The sequence below is a fragment of the Grampus griseus genome, assembly GCF_964374135.1.
Source record: "Grampus griseus genome assembly, chromosome: 15".
In the NCBI taxonomy this organism is placed as follows: domain Eukaryota; kingdom Metazoa; phylum Chordata; class Mammalia; order Artiodactyla; family Delphinidae; genus Grampus; species Grampus griseus.
Window position 1 is genome coordinate 52,678,982 of NC_139009.1, and position 24,045 is coordinate 52,703,026.

A 24,045-nucleotide genomic window follows, 5' to 3' on the forward strand; every position below is an offset into this window, starting at 1 on the left:
AGCAGAATTAATACAAGGAAAACTGAGCTACTGGATGTCATCACAATTAATCATTTTCACTCTGCCAAACACCCTGTTAAGAGGATAGAAAGACAAGTTACAGATGAAGAAAATATTTGCAAACTACCTATCTGACAAAGGCTAGGTATTAAAACAAACAACTCTCAAAACTTAACAATGAAAAAAAAAGGTTAGAAAATGGTGAAAGGTATTAAGAGACATTTCATCAAAGAGGATCTACTAATGTCAAATAATTGTATGAAAAATATTTTCATAATCCATTAGGGTAATGGAAATTAAAGCCACAATGAGATATCACTACACATCTCTCAGAATGGCTAAAATACAAAACAGTGGCAACACCAAATGCTGACAGGAGTGTGGAGAAAGTGAATCATTCATTTAGTGCATGTTGAAACATAAAATACAGCCACTCTGAAAAACAGTTTGGCTTTTCTAAAAAAACTAAACCTATAACTACCATGTAACCCAGCAACTGCACTCCTGGGCATTTATCTCAGAGAAATGAAGACATGTGCATATAAAAACCTGTACATGAATGTTTATAGCAGCATTATTCATAATAGCCCAAAACTAGACACAACACAGATCTCCTTCAATCTTCAAAGGATGAATGGTAAAACAAACTGTGGTAGAACCATACCATGGAATACCATGCAGTAATAAAAAGAAATGGATACATGCAAGAATCTGGCTATTACATAACAAGATTATAATTATGAATATTAAATATGTCAGGTAAACATTGTTGTAAATGTTATTTGAATCTACACTGAACTATTTATGTGTGCCACTATTCAGGACTTACACTGATACACCATAACTGTTCACTTAGAACTTGGAAAACTTAAAACCTTAACTAGGAAAAGGTTACCTTAGGAACAGAGATTTTATTTTTCTACTCAAAGGAGCCTGAGAAACATAGGATCATAAAATCTCAGGGTTGAAAAGAACCTTAAAAGTATGAGGAAATCAGGTTAGGATCAAGATGGCAGAATAGGAGGATGTGGAACCCACCTACCCCCATGAATGCATCAAAAATACATCCACATGTGGAAAATTTTCATTGAAAACTAACTAAAAACTGGCAAAGAGTCTCCTGTACAATGAAATCTGTAAAAAAGATAAACATGGAATTGGGTAAGAAGGGAAAAGAAGCAATCAGGTTGGGACCTGACCCTGGCAGGGGACTCAAAGGAAAAGAGAGATTACACAGGTGGACACATACCCTAGGGAGTGAGCAGTTTGAGCCACATATTGGGCACCCCAGCCCTGATGTCCAACACAGGGAAGAAAGTCCCCTTGGCTGGTTGGAGTGCCAGTGGTACTAATAAGGAGGGCTGTGGGAAGCCTGGACTCCACTTGTGAGAAGCATGTGTGCTGCCTGTGTCCTGAAGCAGGACAGAGAGGGCAGACTAAAAAGTGCTCAAGTGGCTGCCCAGTTTTACACAACCATCCTAGTGCACACCCTAGCCTGAGCCAAGTGAATGCTCCAGCCCTGCTAACTTCACATCACAGCTCTACACTGAAGTGAGGCTGCCACGACTAAGGAGAGAGCATGATTGTGAGATGCAGAGGCAACTCAGACCCTAAGCAGCATCTGAGTAGGGTAGGGCAGCAATCACTGGCCCTTACAGAGGCAGCACATCAGTAGTAGTAGTACCCATCTCTTACTGAGGACCGACTACCACAGCCTGCGCACCAACACACACCAAGTGCCCCACCTTCCCTACGGTGCAGCTCCACACAATGGCAGGGGTGGCAGAAGCTGAGGGGAGTGAATGGCTCTGAGGGATGAAGAAGCCTTAGACCCAAAGAAGCATCTAAGCAGGGAGGGGGAGGCCATTACTGGCCCTTGCAAAGGCAGTGCATCAGAAGCAGCCCACGTCTCATCACAGGCCGAGAGCCTGCACAGGCCCCTCTTGTTCCAGCACAGCTCCCCTCTGGGGCAAGGGTGCCAGTGCTGGGAGAAGTTAGAGCACACATTTAAAGGGAACAGAGCCAGTTTGGACTTGACCCTCAGGGATTATACTCCAGCAACTTGGGATCTGACCCCACCCTCGATACAGCAGTGACAGCCACTGAGCAGAGGGGAAGTCCCACCTGACATCTGGCTCAGGCTCTAGCCCCTCCATCTCCATCCCCACCTCCTACCAAGGTGGGTGACATGTGCCAGCACACCCTAAGGAAAGACGTAACTTGTCTTCACGTAAAATCCATTTCTCCCACCAAAGCCACTGGGCACACACAGACTGTATAGGTACACTTCCACATAAGGACAGTCCTTCGAGACCACAGTAGGTACCTGTTTCACCTAAATTCATAAAGACAGAGAAAGTTAAGCAAAATGAGAAGACAGAAGAAATGGTCTCAACTGAAAGAGCAAAAGAAAACCCGTGAAAAAATTAAATAATAAAACAGAAGTAAACAACTGACCAGATAAAGAATTCAAAAAATTAGTAATAAGAATTCTAACTGAATTAGGGAAAAGAATAGATGAACACAGAATTTTACAAAGGAACAAGAAAATATAAAAAGACCCAATCAAAAATGAAGATTTCAACAACTGAAACAAAAACAAAACAAAAAACACTGGAAGAAATGAAAAGCAGCCTAAGTGATACAGAAGAACACAGAAGTGATCTGGAAGAAAGAATAATGGAAACCATCCCATCATAACAGCAAAAAGAAAAACGTATTTTTTAAAATAAAAACAGCTTAAAGGACCTCTGGGATAACATCAGGCATACCAACTTTTGCATTATAGGGGTCCCAGAAGAGAAGAGACAGAAAGGGGGTTGAAAATGTATTTAATGAAATAATGAGTGAAAACTTCCCAAGCCTGAAGAAGAAAACAGACATCCAGGTACAAGAAGAACAGAGTTGCAAACAAGATGAACTCAAATTGACCCACACTAAGACATATCATAATTAAAATGGCAAAAGTTAAAGAGATGACTCAAAAGGTAGCAAGAGTAAAACAAAGAGTCATACACAAGGGAAGCCCCATAAGGTTATCAGCTGATTTTTCTGCAGAAACTTTGGAGGACAGAAGGGCATGGCATGATATATTTAAAGTGCTGAAAGAGAAAAACCTGCAACCTAGGATACACTACCCAGCAAGATTATCATTTAAAATCTTAGGAGAGAGAAAGAAATATTCAGACAAGCAAAAACTAAAAGAATCCATCAATACTAAACCCACCCTAAAAGAAATGTTGAAGGGTCTTTTCTAAATGGAAAGGAAGTATGAATATATAGGAAAAGGGATCCCACTACGAAAGGCAGATATATAGTAAGGACTGAAGATCACTTAAATAAGCCAGTAAGTAGACTAAAAGACAAAAAATTATGAAAGCAACCATAACTATAGTAAACAGTTATGGGATAAGCATAAAGATGTAAAATGTAGGGGAGTGGAGAAAAAATGTAAATGTTCTAGAATGTGTTTGAACTTAAATGGCTACCAGTTTAAAACAAGTAGATATAATTTTGGGTGAACATATATGAAACTCATGTAACAACAAGTCAAAAACCTACAAAAGATACACAAAATACTTGAAAGGAAAAGAACTATACCAAGAAATAAAAGCATCAAACCACAAGGGAAGAAACAAAAATAAGAAGAAATGAACAGAGGAGAACTACAAAAACAACCAGAACACAATAATAAAGTGGCAATAAATACATACCTATCAATAATTACTTTAAATGTCAATGGACTAAATGCTCCAATCAAAAGACAAGGGTGACTGATCAGATTAAAAAAAAAAACCCAAGATCCATTTATATGCTACTTACAAGAGACTCACGTTAGAGCTAATGACACACATAGACAAAGTGAGAGGATGGGAAAAGATATTTCATGCACGTGAAAAAAAGAAGAAAGCGGGGTAGAAATACTCATATCAGACAAAATAGACTTTAAAACAAAGTCTGTAACAAAAGACAAAATAAGGCATTATATAATGATAAAGGGATCAATATAAGAACAGTATATGACACTCAACATATATGTACCCAATACAGGAGCACATAAATATATACAGCAAATATTAGTACACATAAAGGGAGAAATTGACAATAATACAATAATAGTAGGGGATTTTATCACCCCACATACATCAATGGACAGATCACCCAGAGAGATAATTAATAAGGCAAAAGTGGTCTTAAATGACATTTTAAACCAGTTGAACTTAATATTTACAAGACATTCCATCCAAAATCAGTGGAATACACATTCTTTTCAAGTGCACATGGAACATTCTCCACAACAGATCACATGCTAGGCCAAAAAATAAGTCTCAATAAATTTAAGACATAAATTTTATCATGCATTTTTTCTGACAACAAGGTATTAAACTAGAACTCAGTTACAGAAAGAAAAAGGGAAAAGCACAAACACATGGAGACTAAACATCATGCTACTAAAAAGCCAATAGGTCAATGAAGACATGAAACAGGAAATCAGAAAATACAAGACAAATGAAAATGGAAATACAACTTTCCAAAATCTATGGGATGCAGCAAAAGGAGTTCTAAGAGGGAAGTTTAAAGTGATACCGGCCCACCTCAAGAAACAAGAAAAATCTCAAACCAACAACCTAACCTACCATCTAAAAGAATTAGAAAAAGAAGAACAAATGAAGCCAAAAGTCAGCAGAAGGAAGGAAATAATAAAGATCAGAGAGGAAATAAAATGGGGGGGAAAAAAACAATGGAAAAGATCAATGAAATGAAGAGCTGTTTTTTTGAAAAGATAAACAAAATTGATAAACCATTTAACCAGGCTCATCTAGAAGAAAAGAGATAAAACCCAAATAAACAAACTAAGAAATCAAGAAGGAGAAATAATAACCAACACAACAGGGATACAAAAAAAAAAAAAAATAAGAGAATACAATGAACAGCTACATGCCAACAAATTGGACAACTTAGAAAAAAATAGACAAATTTCTGGAAACATACAACCTGCCAAGCCTGAATCAGGAAGAAACAAACAATCTGAAAGAACAAAATGATAACTAGTAGAGAAAGTGAATTTGTAATTAAAATAAAAAGTTCCATCAAACAAAAATCCAAGACAAGGCAACTTCACAGGGGAATTCTACTGAACATGTAAAGAAGAGCTAATACCTATCCTTCTCAAACTATTCCAAAAAACTGAAGAGGAGCAAACAGTCCCAAATCCATTCTACAAGGCCAGCATTACCCTGATCCCTAAACAAAGACACAGCAAAAAAAGAAAATTACAGGCCAATATCGCTGATGAAGATAGATGCAAAAATTCTCAACAAAATATCAGCAAACTGAATCCAACAATATATAAAAAGGATCACACACCATGATCAAGTAGGATTTATTCCAGATATGCAAGGATGGTTCAATTTTCACAAATCAATGTGATTGATACTACATTAACAAAAGGAAGAATAAAAATCAAATGATCATCTCAATGGATGTGGAAAAAGCATTTGATAAAATTCAACATTCATATATGATAAAAACTCTCATCAACACTGAGAGAACAAATCTCAACAAAGGCAGTATATGATATACCCACAGCTAACATCATACTCTGTGATGAAAAGGTGAGAGCCTTTCCTCTAAAATCAGGACAGGGGATGCTCGCTCTCACCACTTCAATTTAACATAGGATTGGAAGTCCTAGCCACAGCAATCAGAGAAGAAAAAAACAAAGAAAAGGCATTCAGATTTGGAAGGGAAGAAGTAAAACTCACTATTTGCAGTTGACATGAAACTATATATAGAAAACCCTAAAGTCTCCACCTGACAACTAGTAGAGCCAAACAATGAATTTGGTAAAGTTGCTGGATACAAAATTAATATACAGGGCTTCCCTGGTGGCGCAGTGGTTGAGAGTCCGCCTGCCGATGCAGGGGACACGGGTTCGTGCCCCGGTCCGGGAAGATCCTACATGCCACGGAGCCGCTGGGCCCGTGAGCCATGGCTGCTGAGCCTGTGCGTCCAGAGCCTGTGCTCCGCAACGGGAGAGGCCACAGCAGTGAGAGGCCCGCGTACCACAAAAAATATATATATATATACAGAAATGTTTTGCATTTCTATACACTAACAATGAACTATTAGAAAGAGAAATTAAGAAAACAATCCCATTTACCATTGCATGAAAAAGAATAAAATATCTAGGAATAAATCTACTTAAGGAGGTTAAAGACCTGTACTTTTACTATAAGACATTGATGAAAGAAACTGAACTGAATACATACAGATGGCTAACAAGCACATGAAAAGATGCTCAATGTCACTAATCATTAGAGAAATGAAAATCAAAACCACAATGATATATAACCTCACACCTGTCAGAATGGCTATCATCAAAAGTAACAAGTTGGCAAGGATGTGGAGGAAAGGTACACTTTTGTGTACACTTTTGGTGGGAATGTAAATTGTTGCTGCCACTACAGAAAACAGTATGGAGGTTCCTCAAAAAACTAAAAAGAGAACTACCACATGATCCAGTGATTCCACTCCCGGGTATATATCTGGAAAACAACCCTAAATACTAATTTGAAGAGATACATGTACTCCAATGTTCAAAGCGGCGTTATTTACAATAGCCAAGATATGGAAGCAACCCAACTATCTGTCAACAGATGAATGGATAAAGATGTGGTGTACACACACACACACACACACACACACACTGGAATATTACTCAGCCATAAAAAAGAATGAAATTCTGTAATTTGCAACAATGTGATGGACCTAGAGAGTGTATGCTTAGTGAAAGAAGTCAGACAGAGAAAGGCAAATACTGTATGTTATCACTTATATATAGAATCTAAAAAATAAAAGAAATGAATATATATAACAAAACAGAAACAGACTCAGATATAGAAAATAAACTAGTAGTTACCAGTGGGGAAAGGGGAGGTGGGAGGGGCAAAATAGGTGTATGGGATTAAGAGATACAAACTGCTATATACAAAATAGATAAGCAACAAGAATATATTATACAGCATGGGGAAATATAGCCATTATTTTATAATATCTTTAAAATGGAGTATAATCTATAAAAATATTGAATCATAACACTGTACACATGAAATTAAACTGCAAATCAACTATACAGCAATAAATTAATTTTAAACAACTACAAAAAAATAAAACTACAAGGAAACCTCATTTAGTCCCATTTCCTCCCTCAAACCTAGGATAACTCTCCTATGAGTTTGACAATTTGGAATTTTGTTTGATTTGAAATGGAGGCATTTCCTTCTAAAACATGCATTCGCAATGAGACCAATATCACCTTCAAGGGCAAAAGTTTACTTCTTTAAAAAGATTTTAAAAATCTTGGGTATTACAACAGTCTGTGGGCCTCCAAAGTTTACCTCTACCTAAGAAATCTTATTACTTAGACTTTAACTTATCTTTTTAGGAAGAAATTAAATTTATTTAGTTAAAATGTATTTTTTCTCCTCGAGGTGGCAGTAATGAGGAAAAGTTGGGAAATACTGTTGTAAAAGTTCATTTAGTCCACCTTCATCTTATTAAACTTCTACAACACCATAATCAATAATAGCATTTATGGGTCCTTATTATGTGCCAGATTGTACCACATGCTCCTATTATAGGGATTATTATATTAATTCTAATAACATCCCAGTGTGGTAGGTACCATGATTATCCTTATTTATTGATACAAATCAAGAAACTGAAGTTAAGGAATGGTAAGAATGCCCATCTTCAAAATTCTCAGTTGCTTCCCTCTATACTGCACTGTCCCTCTATAGCAGTATACATCTCCTCTTTTATCAAATACCTCTAGAAAACAGGAACTCTACCTCGAGGTGATTCAGTTTCTAGTATAATGGTGAAGAGCATGGACTTTGAGGTCAGATGGACTCAAGTTAGGATTCTGGTCTGCCATATATTATATATAATTGTTATACAAGTTACTTAATCACTCTGAATATCCTCAGCTATAAAATAAGAATAATATATGCTTACATACTATGATGTGAGGATTAAATGTGATCATATTTATAAAGCCCCTAGCTTTTAACCTTTCACAAAATACAAATAGTCTGTGTGTGTGTGTGTTTGTGTGTGTGTGTGTGTGTAGGGAAATGTATGCAATAACCATTAGTAAAAAAGATATTAATATTAAAGCAGGTTGGAGAGAGAGGGTATATGGGAAATCTCTACACTTTCCTCTCGATTTTGCCATGAACTTAATTGCTCTAAACAATAAAGTTTATTATTTAAACATTTTAAATAAGAAGAAAGAATTTACTACAACAAAAATTAAAGCAGCAAGGTGCCAAATTTCACCTATTTAATTTTCAGCGCTTTAAGATATTGATTATTTCAACTGTGGATATGATGACTAATTTGAAAAAATGGTGACAGGAACATTTGACAAAAATATATCAAGATCTTAGAAATGTGAATAACTCTGACTTGGAAATTTCACTTACAGGAATTCATTCTCAGGAAATAATCAGATAAATGCACAAAAGTGTGTGTGTATGTGTGTGTGAGAATATACGTGAATATGACATTTATTACAGCATTGCTCATAGTAGCAAAAATCTGGAAATATTCCATGTCCATAGATAGGAGGATGGCTGAATAAATTATAGTGGTACATCTCTATAATGCATGATGTGGATCTATGTTTACTGACATGAAAAGAAGGCAATGATATTATATTGTGAAAGAAAATCATGTATTACTTATACAATCAGGAAGTTTATTTTGGAAAAAATGTAGCTTACTGTTCTAAACTATAATGACAATGTACAGTCCTGTGGATAAAGAGTTGAATTCATGGGGGACTTTAGGTTTAAACAACATTTATTTATAAAACCTATGAACTAAAAGACAAATACGTATCCTCTCAGAGCAACAACCACATGTGATCAGTGTGTTCACTAAACATTTCACCAAAGTAATGTCTTTTTTCCAGCCATTTCAACACTGCTGAGGCCCACATGCTAGCTTTCTAAGGAAAGCTAGTATTTGTTACCTCCCTAAAATTTAGATAGATGCTACTTCTCCAGGTACTGACAAAACCCAAGCACCTCTTTCTATAAAATGTTATGAGATAGTTAATAAGAATCAGAATCTACAGCAAGCTGAATATTTTATTATTTGAACATGGTTGTCAGTGGGGAAGGAAAGGGAAGTGGGGGGAATTAAAAAAAATAGGAAGTGAATGGTACTTATCCTGTCTACTCTAAAAGATGACAGATGGGGGCGAATACTTACTATAATTAGAAATAAGGTTATAACATCTGTTCATAGTTTTTTGAGTTAAGTTTAAATATACAATAAAAAAGAATTATTAACATTATGTCTATCCTTTATCAACTTTATCAAACATTTATCCTTTATCCTTTATCCTTTATCAAACATTTCACATAAAAGAATTATTAACATTATGTCTATCCTTTATCCTTTATCAAACATTTCACATAAAAGTAGACATATTCTGAAACTTATTTATTGAGGTTCATTTTTTATACTCTATCAAGGTCTTTCCTTGAGCTGTGAGACCTGCAGATGTAAACAACCTGCCTACTAAATTGTTGACTGTATCTTCCCTGCATCTCTCTTTTCAGACCTCAGCAGGTTAGAGTCTCTAACAAAGCCGAATTTCTCCTAGACTTAAGTCTTCATGAGTGTCAACAGCCAAGAATCATCATCACTCTCTTAATAGCCACAAGTTGCATACCATGTATGTCCTTCACTATCTGAGAAGACATCTTTGATTTTTGCCACATTGGTAAAGGCTCTCTTCACGCCACAGCTTTTTTAAAAGTAGCTGTAACTTTGTTACATGGTCCATGTTACATGTCCATATTCGTCTCTAGTACATACCAATTGCAGCTAGGTGCCATTTATTTAATGCAGTGAATGTGAATAAATCCCTTTATATAAATGCCATTTATTTAACGCAGTGAATGTGAAAGATCCCTTTCATCCGCCAAACTAAAGAGAGTAAGACTTCCTGACGAGAAGCATGAGGAGGCCGTCATTTGGGGCCAGTCTGGGGTTTGAGGTCAACAGCTGTCTTGATCAGAAGTGTCAGGCCTGCAGACACAGTTCACTCACTTATAAATGTGGCCTTTTACCCCGGCCCAGTAAATTACTCATTGAATAAGAGTAACAGAGAAGACAGTGGGAAGTTACATCCAAGAGAAAATGAGAATGACAAGCAGTTCTGAATAGAAAACTCAACTAGAATTTAGGCAGAAAGCAAATTTTGTACATCACAAATGAAAACAGTAATGACTAGAGTGAAAAAAGTCTTAAGATTCATCCATTCAATATGATGCCTAATAAGTAGACTATCCCTATTCTTAACTCCACCTCTATGACGAATCTAGTCTATTTCTCTCACACTGGACAAAAGAGAGTTCTTAAGGCCATTACAGTAATTCCAAGAAAACAGAATGGTTATTATGGTGGCTTTTCAAATAATCATGATTTTCCTTTTAACAATGCAGTTTTTACCCATTTTGATTTTTAGACAAAAATCTGAGAGAGAATGTGAGCAATACAAGTAAAATCTAAGGACTTATTTCACTGGTATAGTCATATATAGGGAAGTGATGCTGAAAAGGAAAGCCATACTGCCAAATGCAACACAGTTTGGATGCTTTGGGCCACATCCCTGGCTCATACCCCTGATTAACTACAAAAGGGGAACCTTGAGGAAGAAGAGCCAAGTGTGTCAAATTTGTCCATGAAACAGCCTTCAAGTTATTTGCATCTATCCTCAACAAATTTTGTTTGGTTTACCAATTTACTGATTAGTATCACAACTTTTTTTTCAAATCATCATTATGGTAGAAGGCCCCTCACCCTCTGGTGGGAATCTCAACTGCCCCTATGCCCAACCAGCCCTAACTGGGCCCACATGAAAACAAGCTCCTTGGTCTATAAAAGCACATTTATCTAGTTGCTTTCAGTTAAAGGCCTTAAGGTTTTGTCCTTGTTCCCTTCTGCTTATTTTCCCTTTTTGATCTTTGATCCTTTTCCTAAACAAAGGTCTGTTCATATATGTGTGAGTCACTTTCTAGAGTTAAACAATCTTTAAATCTAAGGACCATATCAAAGAAAGTAAAAGTCTCTTAGAAGGCCATCATAGTGAAGCAACTCTTAGGATTTTTTTCTTTAAAATTTCATGTACTCAATGATTACAACTATGTAAATAAATATGCATTTGAAAAAATGGCTTGGGCTTCCCTGGTGGCTCAGTGGTTGAGAGTCCGCCTGCCGATGCAGGGGACACAGGTTCGTGCCCCGGTCTGGGAAGATCCCACATGCCGCGGAGCGGCTGGGCCCGTGAACCATGGCCGCTGAGCCTGCGCGTCCGGAGCATGTGCTCCGCAACGGGAGAGGCCACAACAGTGAGAGGCCCGCTTACTGCAAAAGAAAAAGATAAAACGGCTAAAAGAAAAACAATGAAGAAAAAGTTGTGTGAGTATAGTCATGGATCCTCATTTGTTAAAAACATCTTGGGACTGTGGCTTACTTTGTGGGAAAAATGTTAATTACTAATTTAATTTCATTAATGGTTATAGAGCTATTCAGATCTTCTAATTTTTTCATTCAGTTTTGGTTATTTTTATTTTTCTAAGAAATTCTCCATTTCACCTAATTTTTCAAGTTTGTTGTTCATAGTGTTCCCTTTATTTTAATTTTTTAAAATCTCTGACATGTCTATCATTAGGTCCCTTTTAGTATATCCCTAATATTGTTCATTATTTTCTGTTTTACCAATCTTGTCAAAGAACAAATGCTTAGCTTTATTAATCCTCTTTTATAAGTTTTTGTTACATTAATTTCTGAGCATATATTATTTCCTTCCTTCTACTTTTTGTAGGTTTATTTTGCTAATATTTTTTGAATTTCTTAAATTGCATGGTGCTTTTTTAAAAAAATTGAAGTATAATTGCTATAGTGATTTGATATCTCTATACATTACAAAATGATCACTGCAATTAGTTACAATCTGTCACCATATGAAGTTATTATAATATTATTGACTATATTCCTCATGCTGTGTATTTCATCCCTGTGACTCATTTATTTTGTAACTGGAAGTCTGTACCTCTTACTTTCCCTCATCTATTTTACTCATCCCCACCACTCATCTCCCCTCTGGCCACCACATGTTTGTTCTCCGAATCGATGAGTCTGTTTCTGTTTTGTTGTTTGTTCATTTGTTTTGTTTTTATGTTCCACATATAAGTGAAATCATACAGTATTTGTCTTTCTCTGTCTGACTTATTTCACTTACCATAATACCCTCTAGGTCCATCCATGTTGTTTCAAATGGCAAGATTTCATTCGTTTTTATGACTGAGTAATAGTCCATTGTATTAATATAGACCACATCTTTTTTACCCATTCATCTGTCAGTGGACACTTAGTTTGCTTCCATATCTTGGCTATTATAAATAATGTTTTAAATTGCATGGTTCTTTAATTTTGAGCCTTTCTTCTTTTCTAATACAAACATTTAAAGCTATATATTTCCCTTATAACTCTGCCTCAGAACTTACCTCTGAATTTCTCATTCAAACTCAACATGTTCAAAACCAATCTCTTGACCTTTTCCCACTACCTATTCTTTCTGCAGTTTTACTGGCCTTCTCAATGCAACTCCATTTTTCCAGTTGCTGAGATCCAAACACTTCAAGTCATCCTTACCTTCTCTTTCTATCATATGCTTCATCCAGTCTGTGAGCAAATGCTATTAGCCAAACCTTCAATATGTCCAAAATCCAAGCGCTCTATCCTCATCCCTCTTACTACCAATCTGTTTTAAATGGTCACCATTTCTCACTCAATTATTGCAACAGCCTCCCAAATGCTCTCCTTGCTCTTGGCCTTCAAAGGTCTATTCTCAACATAGCAACTGAGTGATTCATTCACTAGTTGGTCCAAATCATCTACTGACTTGCCCTATTATTCAAGAGAAAAATCCCAGTTCCTTACAACAGCCAACAAAAGTCCTATATAACCGAGCCACCTGCTAGACCTCTGACCCAAGCTCTTATTATTCTGCCTCTCATTCACTGCTCCAGCCAAAGTGCTGGGATTTAACTCATATTTCACCTTCTTAGGGAGGCCTCACCACCCAATGCTCCCTAGTTCCTGTCCTTGCTTTGCTCTTCTTCAAGGTATGCATCATTACTTAACATTCTATATATTCTACCTACTTATTTACATAATGTTTCCTTCACTAACTGTAAACTTTATGATGCCATGGATTTTTGTGTGTGTGTCTGTTTTGTTCATTGCTATATTCTAGCTCTAACAATAGTGCCTGTTCATATTCTCTATTTCCTTAATTATACTTTGTTCACTTAATCTATCAATTACCACACAAAGGGAATTAAAATTTCTAACTATGAAAGTGGATTTGTCAATTTTTATTTTATGTGTACTCAAGCTATATTATACACATTTAGAATTGTTATATCTTACTGGTAAATTGATTCTTCTGTTGATATTGATCTCTATTAATCTGTACTACTGATTTTGCTTTAAAGACTATTTATATAACATTATTAGGTCTCTTTTGGTATTGACTTAGTATAATTTTTTTCCATTCTCTAGCTTTTAAACTTTCTATGTGTTAGATGTCTCTTGTAAAAACGTAGAAAAAACTGTTTCAACAATCTCTGCGAATGAAAATTTTAACCTACTTAAATTGACAATGATTATTGATTTTTAAAATTCATTTCTACTACCTCATTGTGTTTTCTGTTTTTCATCTTTTTTTGTTTCTTCCCCCTTCATGCTGCACCCTCCCCCAATTCTTGCCTTCTTTGGGGTTGAATATTTTTTCCTTATCCAACATTTTCACTCTATTTGTTTGACAAGTATACACTCTATTTCTATTCTTTCAGTGATTACCCTAGAAATTCTACCGTGTATCTTTTACTGAATAAAATCTGGTATTAATAAGTATCTCTACCTTCCTCTTGAAAAGTCAAGAACCTTAGAATGCTTTAACTTCTTCACTTCTCTTCTGATTTATATGTTGTCATTGTCCAGGATTCTAATCTTAATTTAACCACCTGCATTAGACATTAGTGGTTATGTTTTACATGATCCATTTTTGTTTAAGTTCCCACAAGTTTAACATTATTTTTGTCCACCACTCCTTCTTGCATCTCATACCTTCCTTCCTTTTAGTTCTCTCAAGGAAGATGTTGCCCTTCAAGGGTCCTAGATTGATGTGGGGATCTCTGATCCAGTCTCCCACTCTGCTTGAGCCCTAGGTTTTGTCTCCAACCCTCTGAGTACACAGCCTTTATAAATCAAACACCTCACTGCCAGGTGCCAGCAGATGCCCTCAAGGCAAACTTTGACTTTGCTTATTCTTGTGGAATCAAGCATCCTTGTCATTTCAACTTCTGAGTGTTTCCCTTAGTTTCCTGCCAGCTCTACCAGGCTTTAAACAAATATTTTAAATATATTATCCATTAAATAGATGATCTGACCAGGAAGTTTTTCTCTGTATATCATTCTGTCTTATTCTCTAAATATTTGTAGGTAGCAGTTTTAGTATTTTTGTTTTTTGAATTGGTTTCATATAATTGTTTTATTTACTGTGTATGCTCCATTAGTAAAAAGTAAAATTTAAAAAGCCATTTAAAAGTCAAAGTGGTTAACAATTTCTTTGTGCCTAACATATATATTTTTCATAAGCCAAGAGCCATTTCTAAAAGACTACCTTTTGTTTTCTGAATTCTAAGTGTAAATATTGACTCCAACATAATACATATTATCCTCCAATATATTATACAAATTTTCAAACATCCAGGAAAGTGAAAATAATATATATATTTTTTTACCACCTAGATTCTATCATCATTTTACAACATTGTTTTATCACATATCTATTCATCTCCCTTTCTATCCATCAGTTCATCTTATTTTTTTGTTGCAGTGCCAAGGAAAATGCAGACATCAGTACATTTCCCCACAAATATTTTATAAACATGATATTTTTATTTCTAGGCAATAAAGCTCCCTGTCCCAAGATTTTGCATACTATTTTATAAGCATTTTAAAAATATGATTTTCTGTGCCATAATCACATAATAACATTTGAGTCAGAAAACAACAGTCTTATAGTTAAGAGGGGAAATAAGTAAAATTAACTATTAATCCTTTATAACATATTTCCATGTTAGTAAAATAAGCTTCATATGTGGCACATTCACTGAAATGTTTGCCCTTTTATTTCATCAATATTTAGGAGTTCCTCTTATAGTTTCTATTTACTTATAATGAAAAGCTCTTGTTAATACTTCCCTATTTTGTTTTTAACATCTTTATTGGAGTATAATTGCTTTACAATGGTGTGGTAGTTTCTGCTGTATAACAAAGTGAATCAGCTATACATATATCCCCATATCCCCTCCCTCTTGCGTCTCCCTCTCACGCTCCCTATCCCACCCCTCTAGGTGGACACAAAGCACCGAGCTGATTTCTTTGTGCTATGCGGCTGCTTCCCACTAGCTATTTTACATTTGGTAGTGTATATATGTCAATGCCACTCTCTCACTTTGTCCCAGCTTACCCTTCCCCCTCCCTGTGTCCTCAAGTCCATTCTCTACGTCTGCGTCTTTATTCCTGTCCTGCCCCTAGGTTCTTCAGAACCATTTTTTTTTAGATTCCATATATATGTGTTAGCATATGGTATTTGTTTTTCTCTTTCTGACTTACTTCACTCTGTATGACAGACTCTAGATCCATCCACCTCTCTACAAATAACTCCATTTCTTTTTATGGCTGAGTAAGATTCCATTAATACTTCCCTATTCAGTAGTTCTGGAGGACTGTTCAATTTTATGGAAGCAGAGAGGTGAACAATCACCTTCTGAACTTAGTTTAGGCAAATCTGCATCTTCCTTCTATGATACTGTGATTTATAATAAGAAATATGTATATTAGATCTTTGTACTGTTTGTGACAAAGGAGCTCCCTGGAACTTCCTAAGTGACAAGGAGCCAAAAAGGTGAAAGGAAAGTCTTTTGTAATTCATAACAATCCCATTTCAACCATACCTGAGTTTAGGTTAATGAGGTGACTTTCTGAAAGCCTCTACAGATGGGGGCTGGTTGTCAGGGAAACCAACCACATGATTAGAGGGTTAGAACTTCAGTCTCACTCCTGGACTTCTTGGGAGGAGGGAGGAAAGGGGAGCCGGAGGTTGAATTAATCACCAATGGTCAGTAATTTAATCAATCATGCCTATGTAATGGAGCCTCCATAAATACTCAAAAGGAGAAGATTCAGAGAGCTTCTGGATTGGTGAATATATGGAGGGGCTGGGAAGGTGCTGCACTTGGAGAGGGCACAGAGGCTTCGAGTCCTTTCCCATATAACTTGCCTTATGCATCTCTTCATCTGGCTGTTTTATTTGTATCCTTTAAAATATCAGCAATAGGGGCTTCCCTGGTGGCACAGTGGTTAAGAATCTGCCTGCCAATGCACGGGACAGGGGTTCAAGCCCTGGTCTGGGAAGATCCCACATGCCGCGGAGCAACAAAGCCAGTGTGCCACAACTACTGAGCCTGTGTTCTAGAGCCCGCAAGCCACGGCTACGAGCCCACATGCCACAACCACTGAGCCTGTGCTCTAGAGCCCGTGAGCCACAACTACTGAAGCCCGTGAGCCACAACTACTGAAGCCTGTGCGCCTAGAGCCCCTGCTCTGCAACAAGATACCGCAATGAGAAGCCCGTGCACCGCAATGAAGAGTAGCCCCACCAGGGAAGCCCCGCCATATACTTTTTGATATTAAAATCAATATAATATTTTATTCTTTTTCTAATCAGGACTCAAGCAATCTGAGTCCTCAGCTTAACCAGTGGGTGATCTTAGGTATATCCCTATTCTGCATGGTGCCTCTTTCTTTCATCTTTAATTTAAAATTCTTTATGATGATCTTTACTGTTTAGGACTTATTCCATTATCTAATAACTTTTTTTAGAGTATTAAAATACTGGCTAGCCAAGTACAGAGGGTAATGCAATTCTAGTACTTCACAAATACAGAAAAGTATTTGCCCTTTTTCTCTTCCCTTAAGCAGAACTTCCTGGCAGCAGATTAAACAAAAGGATGGTTCCAACTTAAGCTATCTCATTCAATTTCTTCTACACTTAATGTTCCTTTTTTCATAATGCCGTGTATAGCCTACTGTCAAAAGAACTACTAAACATTCATTATAATTGAAATAGTAGAAAGCATGCAAAAAAGGAAATATGAAAAACCTAGTATACCCTAAGAGAAAACATTCAATTCCAGATGTAACCACACAGAAAAGTTAGAGTCTGTGTGGTTACATCAGTACTACATCAGTCCCAGTATTTCTGTCATGTCTATGTATATGACTATACATAGAACACTGCCTCATTTAGGGTGAAGAATCTTTTAGAATATACTAAAATCGTTCAGATAAAAAGGCAATATTCAATTATAGGTCATAACTCATGCAATATATTAACATCTCTCAGCTTCTATAAAGACTGTTTTCCAAAGGTTTCACTGTTGGGTAGAGATCAAAGTGCCACTTTATAAATAGTTTACTCATTTGTCAATTGATAATACCTCCTTAGCAGGGTTGTTCTGAGGAAAAAAAGGGGAGACTATACATGAAATTGCTTGAGTTAAAAAGAACTACAACAGCTAGGTTATACTGTAAGTAAAATGAAAACTCTAAATTCAACTCAATGTAATTTATGGTACATGAAACTGAAAATTCTATTACTTTCTATTATAAAATATATATAAAAGTACACAAAAAGTATACTTTCAGCTAAAAGAATAATAATTTTTATTGGACCCTGATATATACCCCACTTAAGAAATGGAACATTACTAATACCTTGGTGGCTCCATGGGCTTGTTCCTCTCATATTTCTCTTAACCCATTCCACAATATCCTAAATTTTGTTATACTCACTTCTTTGCTTTTACTTCTAGCATTGACATATTCAGATGTATCCCTAAAGTAACTAACTAGCTAGTTATCTATCTATCTATCCATCCATCCATCCATCTCTATCCATCCATTCATCTTCCATCCATTTTTTGAACTTTATATATAGAGAAATGCTATATGTACTTGTCCTTCAACTTCTGCAGTATCTGTCTCAGAGTAACTTCTTGACATTATCTAATTTTTCACATAATCCATAAGATTAAAAGAATTAAAGGAAATTAAAGCAGAGAAAATGAGGCACAGTGAAGCTAGCAACTTGCCACCTTGTATAGGAAGACAATGAGCAAATCTCTCTACAGTAATTCTGAAAGTAAAGCAGACCTGTGACTGTCTTAGAACTTTATAGCACATTCATTTTAGCTGCAATTAAAATAAACATTTCTCTATTGTTAAGAGTACAATTAATATTTTAAAATTCACTTTACATAGCTGGTATTTTTTGCTTTTGTATTAAAGGGGCAATTATATTAAAGTGTAGTAATGATGTAAAAGCCCTCAACAATATTCCAATATAGTCCTTAATAGGAAAACAAGAACGAATTAAATAAAGAATATCAAGAGCCAATTTCTTTTTCTCTTAGGGGACAGACTATTAAAAAAGATATAGCCGTATTATGGAATACTCTAATTAAAGAAGATGGCTCCTTGAATAGGTAATTAGTCTGACACTAATTAATCCAAAGATATCATTCACCTGAGTAAGTGGTGGAAGAATCTCCTTGCATATTTGCTGATTTGGTCTCTGTATTCCAATATAGTTGTATCCAGGAGTGGTCTTGTTGGAGCATAGAAGGTTCCAAGGCTTGCCTCAAGCTGTGCTGTGGAATTCAAACATAGCAGCACTAAAACAAGTGAAACTCCTTCAATTACAACAGAATACTCATGTTTGCAGTCAGTCAGGTTTTGCAAACTTGGATGAAATGTGAGCTTGTTGCAGGAAAGATGAAATTAAAATATGACAGCTGATACAAAAACAAACCTGTGTATAAACTTTCACTTGAAGCAAAGCTGACAATGACTCTGAGCAACAAAAAGCTGTCAAAACTGAAGAAATCCATAATGAATCAACCTCTCACCACAAATGGGTAATTAAAACAGTGACTCATCAGAGTAACACAGTTTGAACTAGTATTTCCAGTAAAATCAACTCACAGTGTGCTCAACATTTACTCTTTAGCTGGAAGGAACAAACTAGCCTTTCTGCATTAGGCATTGAAATCAGTATTAGAAATGTTTAAAAAAATAATACAAATAAAAATATCCTGATTGGAGTAATAATATCTCTCTATTACAACTTTAGAGAAAGACTGAAATTCCCTATACCTTCCTTAAATCCTGTCCTGAACAACAAGATTGTTGGTTTTGTCCAAGTGTGAAAGTTAACACACCCCTGGGAGGTATGTTAATCTGCTTTGGTCAACTGACACCCTCCTAGGAAGGAAGGATTGGAGAGCAGGTTTTGATAAGCCAAAGGGCTAGTGATTGGGAGAAAACAGCACATTTTGCCTAATTTACACTTTTACCAAGACATGCCAATGGGGTTGTGTTTCCTCCAAGAAATACCTGGAAAATATATAATTACCATAATGGTGAGATTTGTATGAGAATACAGTTCACAGTAAGACTCCACTGATTTTTATGCTACTAGCATTAGGTTGAATGAACAATTCCTTATTTAGCAAAACTCTTTAATTTTAAGCATATCTGGGTTTGAAAGTATTGCATACCTCATCAGAGTAATTGCTATGGACTTGGCTAAGCTGTTAGCTATTTCTTTTTTTAATCTCAAATCTAGACAGTAAAGTAAGATGAACTTTAGTGGTATTTTCTTTCAAAGCAGCAGTCAATTTAGATTAAAATTGAATACAGCAATGCCATTGTGAAAGCAAGCCAGATTCTCTTGCCATTGCTTGTTTTCTTGACAGCATGTTCCGTACATCTGAAATGTTTGAGCCTACATGGAATACTCGTAGGTCTCAGCACAGTTATAGATTCATTAGATAGCCCAGCTTGATGTTTAAGGCAGAAATGAAGATCTCAAAGACAACCACAGCACAGCTACAAATAAAAGAGCTCACTGGGTTCCACTAATAAGAGGAAAACAAATTACCATGTCAAATTTGTTAGATTCAGATAGAATAAATCTCAATAGAGAAGAATTGTAAATGTTTTAGAAATGTGTTTTGTAGTTACTTGGGGGAAAATGCATATACCTGCTTAAAATGTACATATTCTGATAACCCAGCATCATGCAAGCATTTTATTTTAATAGCCTAGTATATCATACAAGTTTTTTATTTCCCTATCCACCCAATATGGTTCCTTGATAATATCCTTTATTAAGGCGGGAATCTGATAATACCCATTTGTGAATTCCCTAATAATCTTTCTTACTACACAGGGATCTTACAACACAAATTCACTAAGGTGCTATAGCAATTTCTCAGTCTCCTAAGAGTCAATATTTTATCTTCTTATTTCTTCAACTGTAAGTTTAGAGTATCTTGCATGGATTATGTGTACCAGACTTTCTTTAGGGACCCTGCTACTTTTTTTTTCCTCTGCTATCTACCCAACCTGAAGAGTGTACCAATACTAATAAATAATTACTTGAGATAACTCTGCAGGTAGAAATATTACAGTAATCCTAGAACCCTAAAATTTTGAAGTTATAATCTTCTTTTTATTTTTAACTAATATTCATTGAGTACCTACTGTGGGCCAAGCACTGTGCTATGCATTTTCTCATTGCAGAAGTACTGGAATCTCCGTAGATGTGTTGGACTACCTCCAAAAAGCACATTCAATTAACATTAAATAAATATTTATCGTGGGCCTCCTATGAGTTGGGGCCAAGTCTCATGATGCAGACTTCTTGAAAGAACATGTTCTTGCTGATTATTCTTCTCTAAAATTAGTAAAATGAAGGTTATGTACAGAATACTATCTAAACAATTTGTTTACTTTGGAAACGTAATAAAATGGAATAAGAAAATCTATAAACGTGGAAAGAAAATAGTGGGGAAGCAAAGCTCTCCAGTAAAGGCCTTTTGACATATTCCCTGTTTTCCTTACCTTGTAAATCACATACAGAAAGTTTCTCATTGGCCATTATTTCCCACTGTTAATATCAATGCTTATTACAAACATTTGAAATAAAGATATGAATGCAAGAATGTTTAGATGCATTTTACATTAAGTAAATAAATTACTCATAATAAAAATAACATACACTGGATAACTGGCAAATATAAAAATTGATTTCATTATTGTATGTGGCACATATTTTTTTTTTCTTTTTTGTTAACAGTGCCTTGTCTCTCTTTGACAATAAACATCTGAGATCCTATGGGCAAAATAACTTATTAGGAGAAGGTTGGGAAATCCAAGCATGCAGAAGGGAGAGGGGTATGAGAACTCTAAGTTAGAATGAAAACAAGAAGGAACAGCCTGGGCTGCAATTCACACACACACACACACACACACACACACACACACACACACTCAGTGGTAAGGTCTACTGTCTGGACAAAGAACTCGGGATGTGAAAGAAAAATACTGATGTCTAAAGTAAAGGAGAAATAAGGACTTTGTTTAGGGCCCTTTGTCTTCCAAACCCTACAGAGTACATGAAATTTCTCATCAAAGTTTGAAATCTGAGCATATTCTACACATGAACTTAGTCTGAAATATACAGTGACTTCATTGTGAGTTCCAACATAGGTATATACAGAAAAGTTATTACGTTGACCAGTACTATACAGTAAGTACCGTATGGAAGTAATTATTTGATACCTCATTTTGTCAGTTTAATAGGGCATTAACATTTTTGTCTTCTAATCTCCAGTAACATGACTTCAAAACATCCTCAAAAAACTACTGACAATAAAATGTACTTCATGAACTAACACACCATTGTAAAGCAATTATACCCCAATAAAGATGGTAAAAAAAAAAAAAAAATGTACTTCATGTATATACAAAACCCATTTATGAAATATATTTTAAGTCTGACCTTCTCTCTCTGGAGTGAGCTTTTGTCTAAGAAGATGGTTTACGATGGCAGTCATGCTGATAAAGCACTGGTAGCCCAGAGTGTCCCAGTTCATACTATTCAGGATGTTTATTGCCTCATAGATTTCATCACAGTGAATGTACTGGAAGATGATGTCTACCAGGCCCAGCTGTCCTTGTGTGAAGATACCTGTCACAGAAAAATATAAAATCAAGTGAATCTTTTAAAAATAAGAAGTAGGACTTCCCTGGTGGTCCAGTGGCTATGACTCCATGCTCCCAATGCAGGGGGGCCAGGTTCAATCCCTGGTCAGGGAACTAGATCCCACATGCCGCAACTAAAGATCCCGCATGCCACAACTAGGGACCCCGTGTGCAACAACTGAAGATCCCACATGCCACAACTAAAGATCCCAGATGCCACAACTAAAGATCCTGCATGCCACAATGAAGATCCCACAAGCGGCAGCTAAGACCCGGTGCAGCCAAATAGATAAATAAATAAAAAGTAGACGGCTTCCCTGGTGGCGCAGTGGTTGAGAGTCCGCCTGCCGATTCAGGGGACACGGGTTCATGCCCTGGTCCGGGAAGATACCACATGCCGCGGAACGGCTGGGCCCGTGGGCTATGGCCGCTGAGCCTGCGCGTCCGGAGCCTGTGCTCCGCAACAGGAGAGGCCACAACAGTGAGAGGCCCGTGTACCACAAAAAAATAAATAAAATAAATAAAATAAAAAGTAGAATAACAAAAACAGATTTAAATTTTCTACAAAGGAAAAATCCAGTGATCATTTCTTGCATAAAGTGCTAGAAATATGGGATTTGGGGGGGGCAAGAGTAATATGGCACTGTGGTTAAATCTTTAAATACCACCTACCAACTCCATCTAGCTTAGGCTTACCATTCAGCACATATTAACTAATTTATAATCAAACTGTTCAGACTAAAAATGAAAAAACCTGAGAACTTTTAGGTAAATCACAATAGCTAATTTAATTTTTCCCATCTGTCATTTAGGCCTCGGTTGTATATATTTAGAGATAATTTTGATGTAACACAATTCTTATTGACCAGCTTAATTAGTTCTAAGTTGCACCTGGTCTTCAGCCCCATGTACTTGGGGGTCAAAAAGTACAAATATCCATGACAAATATAATGTGACTATATAAACATTTTTAGGACTGTTTTATTAATGGGTGCTCTAAATTGATAGCTTCTTCACAGATACCACATACCAATTTATTTTAAATTGGCACTGAGATTATTCTCTTCTATTATTAGTAATTATTAGTAAGAAATTATCAGGATTAATCTTGTTATTGATCCACTTTCACAACTAATATCTACTATAAAATATCTTAGAACAACATAAACACATTTGCCTACCCTTTTAAAATGAAAGAAAATCCACTTCTAAGCTTAGAGAAGCAAGAGCACAAAACAAAGGGGGGTGGACTCTGTTCTAGTTTTATCTTATCTTTTAAATATGGCTGATCTCATTTGAAGCTAACAATTTCTGTGTAATTAAGTGACAATAAGTATTAGTGCTTTTAAGGAGTTCGGGTTTTTTTTTAATCTTTAAAAAGTAGCTATCTGTAAAATCTTTTTCCTTCCACAAATGTTTACTGATTTGAGTGAAACTACAAAAACTTCTCAGTACAAATAATCATAAAGCTAAATGAGAAAACGTATGTGAAATTATTTGGAATCTGTGAAGTATATAAAATAAAAACAGGGAAACAAAGATAAAAAATAGCAAACTTTGCTTCTGTAATTATGCAAGCTAGAGACAACAGTAGGGCTTTAAAAAATGCTGAGAGATAAAAATGAATTAGCCTAGAATTCTATAATTTTATAACAAAGCATTGAAAATTCATGAAGAAAAAACATTTTTTTTTTTTTTTTTTTTTTTTGCGGTACACGGGCCTCTCACTGTTGTGGCCTCTCCCGTTGCGGAGCACAGGCTCCGGGCGTGCAGGCTCAG

The 24,045-nt window shown here is 36.0% G+C and overlaps 1 protein-coding gene across 1 annotated transcript in view; it reads right to left on the minus strand.

Annotated features, from left to right (window-relative positions):
- The window catches only part of WDPCP (WD repeat containing planar cell polarity effector), a gene marked incomplete at its 3' end in the record, with an annotated part of 258,646 nt that overhangs the window by 69,970 nt on the left and 164,631 nt on the right, over positions 1–24,045 (minus strand). The window contains exons 11-12 of the mRNA XM_082672747.1: positions 22,064–22,252; positions 18,743–18,866 (exon numbers count right to left, since the gene is read on the minus strand). Coding sequence (XP_082528873.1) covers positions 18,743–18,866; positions 22,064–22,252 — 313 coding nt within the window. The remainder of the gene's footprint in view (positions 1–18,742; positions 18,867–22,063; positions 22,253–24,045) is intronic.